Here is a 14,361-nt window from a genome sequence, read left to right as displayed (position 1 = left end):
CAGAGGGTTATATATACTTTGTAACAATCTTATTTCATTCATCTGGTCATTTTAGAACTCAATTTATTATACTGATTCAAATTCTGTCATTAATTTCATTTTGGATTTAGCAAGCAACTACACTGGTCTGTCTGTCACCAATTGATACTTCAACATAAAACATAAACAGTTCTCATTTTGTAATTCCAGAATTCCTTTCAGAAGAAGTGAAATTAGCTTTGTTTTAGGATTCATGGAATGACTCCATGCAAATGTTAGGAACTTTCTCCAACCAATAATTTTCATGATATAAGCAAATTTATAAAAAGCATTTTTATCAAACACATTTAATGAATATCAATACTAAAAGCCAAAAGCTGTGTAATTTTTTTGTTGCAAGGTGAGAGGAGCAAACTAATATGTAATTCATGATGCACATAAGCATGTTTACGAAAGTAATTTATAAATTTCCTGTTTCTAGTAATGGATGACTTAGTCAATAATCATTAAATAATATATAAGGAGTGGTGAATCAGCCATCGGAGTCTCAGTTTTTAGATGGTTTCTGTGAGCCAGTTTTTCTTTTTTTTTTTTTTTCCACAATAAATATGTAATTCTAAAAGAGAACATCATGTCAACCCGAATTTCTTGAAATTTCTCTTGGCTCTACCAAACCATTAGCTAGCTCAGGAAGCTGTAGCAAATTTTGCTGGGGCAGATACTTGCAAATTCTTTTACAGCCACTGCAGTAACAGAGACCACTGAGAAATGAAGACGAGTATTTGCTATTAATTGCTACACCATACAACAACCTCCAAGTTGATGTTCGGACCCTCCATTGATATTTGTACAACTTTCTTCATGTTTTCTTCAACCAAACCACTTTTTAGCTGGCTTAAAAGGTCTTTGGTTGATGTGTATCCTCACAAAAACAGATGTTAAACATCTCACAGAGATCTCGTTTTTCTCAGTATTCCAAAATCTGAGTATCAAATCCATTTGTTGCTTCTGAGTAATTCTATTTAAACTTCGACCATAGCATGTAATAACACAGTCACATTCTTTTACAGTTTCTGCAAAGATATCCCCAAAATATAGAGCAAGACCATGGACAATTGTGTATGTAACTTTGGTACGCTGCAGCTGCAGTTGTAGTGCAATTTCACTGTCTGGAAACATCATTGTGAAAAGAGGAACAGTATCTGCTATGTTGCAAAAAGACATATGCTAAATCACAGTATTCAGGCACCATATGATTTCAGCTTTTGTTGGTTGCTTTTATAATAAAAACATTTTTAGAGAATTTCCCTTGCATGAACAATCAGAAGTGGTATTTGATGAAAAAGATGTTGCATTGTACTTGTTACTTGGTCATCACTTTCCAGATGTAAAGACTCTTTGGCACAACTTGCTTCTTTTTTGACAAAACAAGAAACAGGTGAACATTTCTTTGAAAGTTCAGTTGCCAATTTACGTTTCTTCCCTTTTATATGACTTGTTAACACAACTGTACCTGTATTACTTAAGCTGCAGTAAGCAGCTTACAGTAAGCACAATATGTGTCTTTTTTTTTTTTTTTGTTTCACCTAACCAAACTGAACATTCTTCATCGAGTACCATGATTGGCTGAAAGCACACCTGCCACCAGCAATCATCTGTGAAAGATGTGTTCTTATTATTTAGTTAATTAATTACAAAAATGGCATGATTAATCTTAGTTAAAGTTATATTATAATCTTAACCAAACAAGCATAAATAAATATTAAAAACCAAACTAAACTCCATCCAAACTCGGCCATGAAGGAAAAAAGATAGAGAGAGATAGAGAGAGAGAGAGAGAGAGAGAGAGAGAGAGAGAGAGAGAGAGAGAGAGAGAGAGAGAGAAGCAGAAAAAACACTAATTGAAATTCAAAACTTACCATTCAATATACACTGAAAAGAAAATGGCAACAGGAAATAATGAAGCACAACTCACTAACATACGTTTTGTCAGGTGGGGAAATTGTGCATCTTGTGACATCGCCTGGTTCAAAAAACTAACAGATGCCGGCCACACTGTGGAACAAATACTTTACTTCACTTGATGTCACCTGGTTGCGTGGCTTACATGCTTTTCATCTGCCACTCAGTGAAATACCTACATCTGTGTTAATGAGCTGCGCAATGCAAACTCTGTTTCTAACATTCACCATTAATAGCACAGTTCAAACATTTCAGCATATCTTATATAAGTTATGTACGACATTACAAAATCACATCATTTATTAAAGCTACAAACCAAAAATTCCATAAATATGTGAAACATTCCTGATTTTCACAGAACTTTACTATCATCTGATATTTCCTGGTTTTTCCAGGTTGAGTAGCCACCCTGGTGCAAGTTTTCAGAGCCAGTGGCTACTTCTTCTGGCAGAAGGGTTGAAGTGGAAGCAAGAGGAATGAAGGAAAAGGACTGACAAGGGTTAGGAAATGGGAAGAGTTATAAGAAGTCACCCACAATCCTGGGTCAGGGGAGACTTACTGGATGGGATGAGAAGAAAAGACTTTCCTTCATTCTGAAGTTTACACTTCAAAAATGCTAAAAATGCTACAAACATGTATCTCAAAAAGTTGTTTTAACTTACTATGGTGTCAACTTCAGAGCAGGTAATAATCTCCAGCTTTGTAATGTTCTGACAATAGGTGGACAGAGCTTCAATTGCTTGCCTTTCAAATGGCAAGGCACATACACGTAGATGAGGCATCCTTTTTAAAATTTTATTCAGGTACTTTGGTGACTGAGTTCTCAGAAAGATGTCAGCTTTTGACCTGCATAATGGATTATAAGTACAAATGAAATAAAAACACGCACCATAAAGTTCACACATTCTTACTTATAACAAGTTAGAGAACACCAAAGATGGGCAAATTTGGCTTTATAATAAATTACTGCATAATAATAGCAGGGATATAAAGTAATTAAGTGCTGTAAAAATGTCATGGTTCATTACCTTGGCAACAGCCATACTTGTGAGCAAATAAGCATCTATCTATCTATCTATCTATCTATCAACTGAATTTCGAAAAAATTGGAAAATCTACTGTTAGTGACTGCTATGTGCTGTGCTAACTACTATGTAATATTGGCAAGTCAGCTTATGTAACTTTAACCAAGGACTGTTGTTACTTTTTCTTTGCATTACAACATACGTTAACAATACACGCAACACACTGTTAGGTTCTAATATCAGTCATTGACGCCTCTAACCAGATGGGATTGCTAGAGAAAATATAGAAAATCCAAAGAAGTACAGCTTATTCCCTTGACAAGGGAACACTTTCCAACCCTCATCTCATGTCTTTCAACAGGCCTTAGTTTACTTTACTCTCTTCCCACACGATTACTGTAATCTTTTTCATAGCACCCTTTCCTCCTCTTTTCTGTGTGTAATCTACAAGGTGTGTAACAAAAGTAAGGCCTGATATGATGGAAAATACAGAATGAAACGGAACTTCACTGGTAACATAAATGTTGTCTCTGTGTGTGAGAAGCCAAAATTCCTCATTCTGTTGTTACTTTTTTGTTGTGCAGCAACAAGTTATACTGGCTGTGAAAGTCTTGATTGGAAATTAGTGATGAGGAGAAACAAAAGGTCTAATGAATGATGCAATTAAGAAACAGGGGAAAGAAAGTGGGGAAGTGTCATCAGAAGACAGCAAGAGAGGGGAAAAAATAAAATAAAGCGGCAATTGAGTAAATAAGTAAAAGTATACTACTGTGAAGAAAGCGTGGAGAGTTGCAAACAGAGGCTAACTCAAGGAGACTGATGGGAACCTCCCTTTCTCCATGTGGTAGAAATTCATTATTTATTTTTAAAATTTTTCATTTCACTCACTTTTAATGATTTCATCAAAATGGTTCAAATGGCTATTCCTCTTGAAACTGTATTTACTTCCTGATAAGTCCCTATTTCCATCTGTGTATGGAAGCTAGCACTGTACTTACCAATGTACTACCTACTATCTCCTACTCTCATTGATACCATTCCCTTCATATTGTCTCACCTTATCCTCTGGTGTGTCCCTCTAAAGCTAGTGTCTGAGTTACATCTCCCCTTTCTACTTTCCTCCCTTAAGAAAGAATATACAGGGTGGCCCATTGATAGTGACCGGGCCAAATATCTCATGAAATAAGCATCAAATGAAAAAACTACAAAGAACGAAACTCGTCTAGCTTGAAGGTGGAAACCAGATGGCACTGCCATAGATCAAACGGATATCAACTGTGTTTTTTTTTAAATAGGAACCACCATTTTTTTATTACATATTCATGTAGTACGTAAAGAAATATGAATGTTTTAGTTGGACCACTTTTTTCACTTTGTGATAGATGGCGCTGTAATAGTCACATACGTATAAGTACGTGGTATCACGTAACATTCCACCAGTGCGGACGGTATTTGCTTCGTGATACATTACCCATGTTAAAATGGACTGTTTACCAAATGCAGAAAAGCTCGATATCATGTTGATGTATGGATACTGCGATCAAAATACCCATCGGGCATGAGCTATGTATGCTGCTCGGTTATCCTGGACGACATCATCCAAGTGTCCGGACCGTTCGCCGAATAGTTACATTATTTAAGCAAACAGGAAGTGTTCAGCCACATGTGAAACGTCAACCACAACATGCAACAATTGATGATGCCCAAGTAGGTGTTTTAGCTGCTGTCGTGGCTAATCCGCACATCAGTAGCTGACAAATTGTGCGAGAATCAGGAATCTCAAAAACGTCGGTGTTGAGAATGTTACATCAACATCGACTGCACCCTTATCATATTTCTATGCACCAGGAATCACATGGTGACGACTTTGAATATCGTGTACAGCTCTGCTACTAGGCACAAGAGAAATTACGGGATGATGACAGATTTTTTGCATGCATTCTATTTACCGACGAAGTGTCATTCACCAACAGCGGTAACGTAAACTGACATAATATGCACTACTGGGCAACGGAAAATCCATGATGGCTGCGACAAGTGGAACACAGCAACCTTGGCGGGTTAATGTATGGTGTGGCATTATGGGAGGAAGAATAATTGGCACCCATTTTATCGACGGCAATCTAAATGGTACAATGTATGCTGATTTCCTACGCAATGTTCTACCAATGTTACTACAAGATGTTTCACCGCATGACAGAATGGCAATGTACTTCCAACATGATGAATGTCTGGCACATAGCTCACGTGTGGTTGAAGCGGTATTGAGTAGCATATTTCATGACAGGTGGATTGGTCGTCAAAGCACCATACCATGGCTCGCACATTCACCGGATCTGACGTCCCCAGATTTCTTTCTGTGGGGAAAGTTGAAGGATATTTGCTACTGTGATCCACCAACAATGCCTGACAACATGCATCAGTGCATTGTCAATGCATGTGCGAACATTACGGAAGGCGAACTACTCGCTGTTGAGAAGAATGTCATTACACGTATTTCCAAATGCATTGAGGTTGATGGACATCATTTTGAGCATTTCTTGCATTTATGTGGTATTTACACGTAGTCACGCTGTAACAGCATGTGTTCTCAGAAATGATAAGTTCACAAAGGTACATGAATCACATTGGAACAACCCAAATATAATGTTCAAATGTACCTACATTCTGTATTTTAATTTGAAAAACCTACCTGTTACCAACTGTTCATCTAAAATTGTGAGCCATATGTTTGTGACTATTACAGCGCCATCTATCACAAAGCGAAAAAAGTGGTCCAACTAAAACATTCATATTTCTTTACGTACTACACGAATATGTATAAAAAAATGGGGGTTCCTATTTAAAAAAACGAAGCTGATATCTGTTTGACCTATGGCAGCACCATCTAGCGGGCCAACCATAGCGCCATCTGGTTTCCCCCCTTCAAGCTAGACAAGTTTCGTGCTTTGTAGTTTTTTCGTTTGATGCTTATTTCGCGAGATATTTGGCCTGGTCACAATCAATGGACCATCCTGTATAAGTTCTGAAAACAATAATTACTATTTTATTAAGTGTTTCTACTGGGAACTGTGCCTCCTGAAAGTAAGTTAGTCAGCCAACATGTCCTCTTGTAATTAATTACTCATCTATTCTTTCCTTGCTGTGAAAAGATTCATAAAATTTATTGCTAGCGGTACAACATTTTTAATTTTTTTAAAATTCGTATTGTGATGGTCCAAAGACTTTTTTTTTTTTTTGGACCTCACAGCTTCTGAATCACACTGTCTTGAATACATAATGATAAACTGGACACTGTTATAACTTTGTTTCTTGTGTCTTAATAATTGTTGAACATTTTATTGTTTAAATATATTAATGCGCAGGCAAATTGGCACAATAAAGTTGAGCATATGATCAGCAAGGTGTTGGAGAAAGTACACACAGTGCTTGGACCGACAGAGAACTGGTGCCAGCCTAAGAATAAACAAGATGTAACCTGGCTGCTAGGAATCAAGATTTTCAAGCTGAAATTACAATAATATTACAGAACAATGGAATTGCTGTTAATTTGCAACAAATAGCATGTTTTTCACAGGTGGATATAATGAGTTTGGGTAGAGCATTCTGAAGTAGATTCAGACAAAGTAATCACTACAATAATGGAGGCTGTGTTAGTCGCTGAACACATAAGAATCCAACAGTTAACATAATATGTTCGTACAGTTTCAATGAAATTTGTAACTGTAGTAAAATCATATTGATTTGATTTGTATCGGTCACTTTCAAATATGCAATGATAATCAGTGGTAGGCAAACCACTAATAATTGATGAATTCAGGGTTCATAGTTCTAAGTGAGAAGTGAACATTATTCGAGTGAAGGCAATTTCCACGTAAAATAGCTCAGGAAGTATTAGAGTTGAACAAGGGCTTCATAGCCCTCAATTGCTGGAATGTGGAACCATTAATGAAGCAAGCAAGGTAACTAATGCCTGTAGTGGTGTAGTAATTTTTTTTTTTTTACTAAGAAAGTGGTGATAACACATAGTAAATTTATTTTTAAATTCAAGAGCAGGCCCAGTGTATAGGAAGAGGAAATTTAACAAATGGTTCACATGATCAGTCACTGCAGAAAGAAACAAGAATACATGGTAGTTTCTTTACAGCTCCCAAAATAAACCAAGTCCTATTAATCTGATTAGCCACTGCAGAAAGAAACAAGAATATATGGTATTTTCTTTACAGCTCCCAAATTAAACCGAGTCTTATTAATCTATTATATCTCAGATGGAATGGATGTAAAGATAACTATGGGATTCCTAAAACCTGAAATAAAAATAAATAAATAAATAAAAATCGCAGATGGTGCTCAAGAGAAGATATTATGGAGAAGCTAATGAAGAGAAATTCCAATCATAATCTTGATCATGCTGAGCAGCACAGCTGACACTAATTTTAATGATTAATGAAAACAGTTTCAGCTGTATTATTACACATTTATTGTGCTACAAAATTCATAATTATTGTCAGCTGTGGTGCTCAACATAATCAAAATTACTTCCTGTTTGCCTGGCCAGGCAAAAGAAGAAGCCCTTGCGGTTCAACAGAGAAGACTATAACTGGAAACCTGAAGATGTTCTAAGAATATAGAGAATGCAGCAAAGCAAATGTTTATACTATTAAAAGGAGATATTGCTATTCACATTATAAAGGAGAAGTTGGGTCACAGACAGACACAACAAAAAGATTGCTTAACATGTGAGTTTTCAGTCAAAAGCATTCTTTTAAAGTAGGCAACACACACACACACACACACACACACACACACACACACACACACACACATGAACTCTGCCTTTGGCCACTGATAATGATGATGACGATGATGATGATGTTGTTTGGTTGGTGAGGCACTCAACTGCACGGTCACCAGTGTCCGTACAAAGTCCCAATCTTTACACAGTCCAATCTAGCCACTTTCACGAATGATGATGATGAAATGATGAGAACACAAATACCCAGTCCCCAGGCAGAGAAAATCCCCAACCCATCTGGGAACTGAACCCGGGAAGACGATTTCTGGAGGCGACAACACTAGCCACTAGACCACGAGTTGTAGACTTTGGACACCAAAGCTGGACAGTGAACAACTGCACATAATATGGAAGAAGAAATTTGGGTGGTGAGGAATAGGAAGAGGCCGGGGCAAAGATAGGAAGGAATAGCAGGTACGGGTGGGAGATTGTAAAGTGCTGCTTGGGGAAGCATACAGGGATGTGATCGAGACAGGGTGGGGCTGTTAGATGCAGTTGGGACATTAGACAATGGGGTAGAAAAGGAGAGAAGTAGAGGATGGGGAAAAAAAGACTGTGGGTGCTCCTCCCAACACCACACAGAATCCAGAGTCTAAACACAAAATCCTTAGTCCCACATAAGCATCAGTTCTTTTCAAAAGCTTCATCTTTTGCCCCACTCCAAAATTCAATCATGCTGGATTTGTTAAAGACCACCTCTCCTTCTCCCAATCCATACTGTGGAAATATTTTTTTGCCACCAGCCCTATCAATCAGACTCAACCCTAAACCAATGTTGAATGCTGCCTCCTTCTTCAAAACATGATACATGCCCACTGCCTCCAAATCACCCTCTGTTAACATTCCAGAACTTCTTAACCTCAAAACTAGCCTCACCATCATTCCCCAAATCCCTCAACATGTGAACTAACCTTACATCTGCAGAAAGAACCACAGTCCACCACCTAAAAATTGATCCCTACCCTATATCCTACCTGCCGACAAAGGTTCCACCATGTGATTTTGAGCTGCAGCGATTACTTGGCAGAGGGACTCTCCCAGCTGTCAGATTTGTGCACCAACAAACTCTACCAGAAAATCCAACAGGATCTCCAGTTCCTCCTCAAATCCTTAGGCCCATCCTAGAACCTCTCCCCTCACTTCTGCCACACACTCCTACCTTTTACATGCTTCCTAAAATCCATACACCCAACCAACCAGCACGTCCTACTAAGATAATCTCTGGTCTTCTGGTGCCTTCCTGTTCCTTTATCATACAGCATCCTGCTCATCACTATTGCTACTGCCCCACTCTATATTAACATCACTAATTCCTGAGGCCTGGCTGCTATTGAGCACTACCTTCTCCAATGCCTCACTGACTACAAGCCAACAACCCCCTTCTTTGTCACTGTGACTGACTAAATCCCCACTCATAATTACTTCATTGTTGAAGGTAACAAACAAATCTGTGGTACAGCAATTGGCACCCACATGTCACCATTCTATGCCAACCTATTCATGAGCCATCTAAAGGAATCCTTTCTAACCACCAAGAATCTCATACCCCTCCCCTGATTCAGATTCACTGATGACATCTCTGTGATCTGGAATGAAGATGAGGAAACCCTATCTATATTCCTCAACAAACTTCACAAGTTCCTCCTCAACCAATAGGCCACCTCCCCTGATGTTGAACTCCATCTCAAAGATGGCTTGTCCATATCAAACCAACCAACCACCAGAAACACCTCCACTTCGACAGCAGCCACCCACTCCTTACCGAGAAGTCCTTTCACACAGCCTAGCCACACTCAACTGTTGAATCTGTAGTGGCAAGTAGTTTCTCTCCAAATATACCAATGGTCTCACTGAGGCCTTCTCAGACTGAAATTATCCTCCCAATCTTGTACACAAAAAGACCTTCTGTCCCTTGTTTCTCCAGTCCCCTATCACCTCTCACATTCCCACTGTCCGACCACAAAGGGGCAATCCCCTCATGACTCAGTACTACCCAGGACTGAGGCAATAGAATGACGTTCTCTGTCAGGGTGTTTATTACTACATGCTGTGCCCTGAAATGGGGAATATCCTACCCACCATCCTTCCCACCTCCCCATGGTGGTATTCCACTATCCACCAAAAGTACGCAATATCCTTGTACACCCCTATTCCACGCCTGCTCCCAACCCCTTGTCTCATGGCTCATATCCCTCCAACAGACCTAGATGCAAGACCTGTTCCATACATCCTCCCATCACCATCTACTCCATTCTGGTCATAAGCATGACACATCCTTCAAAGTCAGGGCTACCTGTGAAAGCAGTCATGTGATTTACAAACTAAGCTGCAACCTCTGCACTGCTTTGCACGTAAGCAAGACAACCAACAGGCTGTTTGTCTGCATGAATGGCCACTGACAAACTGTGATCAAAAGATAGCTATACCACCCAACTGCTGAACTTGGTGCCCAATACAATGTAATTCACTTCAGTGACTGCTTCACAACTTGTATCATCTGGATCCTTCCTATCAACACCAGCTTTTCTGAATTGCATAGATGGGAACTCTCCCTGCAACAGATCCCTATATTCCCGCAATCTCCCTGGTGTCAGCTGTTACCAGTTCCTCTCCTTCACGAACCTATCCCCTTCCCCACTCCAGTGCTACACAGCCTTCTATTCCACCAGTGCACCCCGTAGTCTTTTTTCCCTCCTCTACTTCCCTCCTTTCCATGTGTGTGTTTTGCTTGTGAGAATGTGTGTGTGTTTTCTAGTTTAGAAAAAGCCTTTTGGCTGAAAGCTTGAATGTATAGCAGTATATTTGTTGTGCTGTCTGCGACTCAAATGAGTAATGTGCATCAGTTATTACCATTTAGTTTTTCCAGTCGAACTCAGCATTCTTTTTTCCAAATTCACTCATCTCATATCAGATACAAAGAAGAATATCTCATCCATGTACAAAAACCTGACCGGATAACAATACACAAAATGGTAGCTAAAACTTGCCAACATGTGCAAAGAAACAGCTGAGTAATGTTGAAACTAAAAACTTAATTGGGAACTGAAGTCAAATTTCTGATTCTGAATGCAGTTTTCTTGCAGATGACTTACCCAAGCAAGCCTCACTCACATCTATTTATGGCTTAACTCACCACTAATTTTGCCCTTTTCTTCAGAAGTCCACAAAGACTTGCTAATCGGCCATGTTTGCATCTCTGGGGAGAAAAACTTGGTGGAAAGAATACGTGAACTTTAACTAAAATTTAATTCATGGCTTTTTCAAATATTTTTACCAGTATTTTCACTGGACAGAATACATGTTACAATGTAGCATGCTGCACTAAGAGGCTCATTATGAATCCTCAACTTAAGAGTGCTTTATGGAAACTATGAAACTCACATCATGAATGTGTATAATATAAAAGGATGGTCAAATGCTCACATAGGTACAGTGTGCTTCAAAAGGATGCAAATTATAATTATTTGATTCCATATTAACCATATTTCCTTCTATTAAAAGATCAGGAGAGAACACCACTGTCATTTAAATGTTGTGCCATATTGACTCCTTTAATACTAAAGTATGTTTTTCTTTAAGAACATTTTTTCCTACTTCTGTGCATATTAATGCAATATACTTCTTTGTAGTATCACATAATATAGCCAGAGAAGTGCCACTGAGCTAGTGGGGAGACAGGAGAAAATGGAAAGGTTTATATTCCAAGCTGTCCCTGGCACTGTTGGGGAGCTGTACAAGCTGAAGAAGAAGATGATTGTATTAATGCTTAAACAGGACTGTTGATAATGCAACAGACCACATATAATGAAAGTTTTTGTAATTACCAAGATGTGAGTGATGTTTCCACACTGCAGTACCTCCTGAAACATAAAATTAAATACTTCATTAATAAACTCATATCAAAAAAGGTATTGGTATTTCAGTTTATTGTTGAAAATGTTTAACTTATGGTCATTCAGGTCTGCCTATTACATATAAAACTAATATTTTTATTGTCGAACATGTTTTCACAATTTCGTGCCATTATCAATGGATACTTTCATTCAGGGCTGTAAAAAACAAATATGTTTTACATAATAATTACTGGAGCAAAAGTCTGACCCAAAACATTGTATGTGTCCATTGTGATCATTACCTTACTTTCTAGACAGTTAGGTTCTGTAAGACAGTCTTCACAATGAGGCTGATCGGTGAGTTAGAAAATCAATTCAACTCTAAATGAAATTTTATTGTATAAAAGTATGTCATAAAGCTGTGAGTGTGCACCTATTTTATCTGTTTTTGTTGTCCTATTAGTATAATTCCACTACTGTGCCAAGCAGTATGTCATTGAATATTGTAGTGTTGTCATTTATAATTGCTCTCCTTCTGCTGTCACCTCCTGCATGTGGTAGTTTTATTCTACAGTAAGTTTTAGATATAAGCTGAAGCCAGATTTTGATATTTTTAGTCTGTATTGTCAATTTTAGCCATGTGGGGGTTGTGGGCTGGAAGTAGTGAGCAAATATGCTATGTGAGCTATCACTTAAAAAATAGTTCACACACAATACAGAAGAGAGAGAGAGAGAGAGAGAGAGAGAGAGAGATAGTTCAAATGAGGTGACAGAACAAGCATAAAACATCTGAATATCAACAGTGACAAGACTAACAATAGGAATGTAAAAACTGTGTTTTGCAAAATTCAGTGCTTTAACTTTTGAATTTTGTTCATTTAAAACATGTACCACGTCTCTGAGTATTTCTGCGACAGCTGAGCTCGTAGATGAAGACAGGATCCATGAGAAAAACCACACTATTTTACTTGCAAAATATTTCTGCATATTAGAATTACGTCCAAAAATAGTTATATGCTAACTCACTACCCAATTTCACAAAAAACAACATTTTGTTGCAGATGGTACACTGTAAAGCAATGTTAGGAAGGTCCTGCATATCCTAATGGTGTAGAAAATAAGTTAATAATCACAACAGGAACAACACATTTTTAAGTCAAATTATTGTTCCAATAATCATTGCGCAAAGCATTTTTGCGTCTACATATCTGAATAAAATCCACCAACCAATAATGGCATAAATGTGCCAAAACATGTTTGCACAATAAAAACATTGGTTGTCTGACTTGAACTGCTATAATTTAGCCTGCAAACACAGCTTTAAAACCAAATGATGATGAAACTGATTAACATTTACAAACATATATACAAGGTGTGATCAAAAAGTATTGGAAGTTTTTAAGTTTTGTGAGCATTATAATCTGATTTATAATTTTTTTTAACCTGTTGGTATACAGGTTCCTGATGTACAATTGCATTTTCAGCTGTTTCAAATATTTACTTTATTGTTGACAGTTAAAACGGCTATACATGTTTTTGAGTGCTCAGCAAACTCTTACTTTTGAAAAGATGTATTAAAGAATTTGCATCAATTTTTTCTTGAAAAATGGAATAAAGTGCAGCATTGCATTTGAAATGTTGACTGTGGCTTCTGGCAATCTGCTATGAGTAAAAAAGAGTTTACGAGTGGTATAAACATTTCAAAGACAGTTGAGAAGATGTTGAACATGACAATTGCCTTGGACACCCTAACATATCAATTACTGTTGACAATGTGGAAGAAGTAAAGAAAAGGTTTTGGAAAATTGTCAAATCATCATCAGAGAGGTTGCTGATGATACGTGCATATCCTTTGGCTCATGCCAAGCAATTTTTTCGGATATTTTGGGAAAGAAACATATAGCTGCAAAGTTTGTTCCAAAATTGTTGAATTCTGACCAAAAATGACATCACATAGACATCACTCAGGAACTACTGAAAGAAGTCAATAATCCAGAACTTCTACAGAAGATTACAACAGATGATAAGACATTGGTCTGACATTGAAAACGAGCCCAATTGTCCCAGTGGAAACTGTGTGAAGAGCTAAGATGGAAGAAAATTCGACACATTCGATCACATGTGAAGGTTCTTCTATCTGTTTTCTTAGATTACAATGAGATAGTGTATCATGAGCTCCTGTCTTACAGTTGTATGGTCAATAAGGAATATTACCTGGAAGTTATGCATCATTTGCTCAAAAAAATCCAAATAAAATGACCATAACTGTGGTAAAACTACTCATGGAAATTTCATCGTGATAATGCTCATGCTCAAACATCAGTAATGTTTGTTCATGATTTTTTTGGCAAAATACGAAACAGTTTTGCTACCTCAGCCACCGTATTCATGGAGTATGCCCCTTTGCAACTTCTTTCTATTTCCAAGGCTGAAGAGAACCATGAAAGGATGTCGTTTTGCCACCATTGATGAGATAAAAACAGTAACGCTGAAGAAGCTGAACACCATAACAAGAAGTGAGTTCCAGAAAAGCTCTCAAGGCTGGAAAAAGTGCTGGCATAAGTGTGTTATATATGAGGGGGATTACTTTGAAGGGGACAAAGTTAATGTTGATGAATAAATAAATATTCTTTAAGAAAAACAAAAAAAAATCTGTTACTTTTTTTATAACAACTCATTATGTGCTGCCCTTCATGAAAGTAGAAACAAGCTAGTAGATTTTTATAAGTATTCAGCATGTACATATATCTAAGTAAAATACAAGCAG

General features: G+C 37.7%; 1 protein-coding gene across 3 annotated transcripts in view; it reads right to left on the bottom strand.

Annotated features, from left to right (window-relative positions):
• LOC124622026 (S-phase kinase-associated protein 2-like) overlaps positions 1-14,361 on the bottom strand; it is a 188,268-nt gene that overhangs the window by 74,978 nt on the left and 98,929 nt on the right. For all 3 annotated transcript variants that reach the window (XM_047147582.1, XM_047147580.1, XM_047147581.1), the window contains exons 5-6: positions 11,586-11,621; positions 2,604-2,787 (exon numbers count right to left, since the gene is read on the bottom strand). In XM_047147582.1, the coding sequence (XP_047003538.1) occupies positions 2,604-2,787; positions 11,586-11,621 (220 nt within the window). The remainder of the gene's footprint in view (positions 1-2,603; positions 2,788-11,585; positions 11,622-14,361) is intronic.

Source organism: Schistocerca americana, chromosome 7, assembly GCF_021461395.2.
Source record: "Schistocerca americana isolate TAMUIC-IGC-003095 chromosome 7, iqSchAmer2.1, whole genome shotgun sequence".
Lineage (NCBI taxonomy): Eukaryota > Metazoa > Arthropoda > Insecta > Orthoptera > Acrididae > Schistocerca > Schistocerca americana.
Note: the sequence above shows the minus strand (reverse complement) of the source record. Positions and strands in the feature narration are given on the sequence as shown.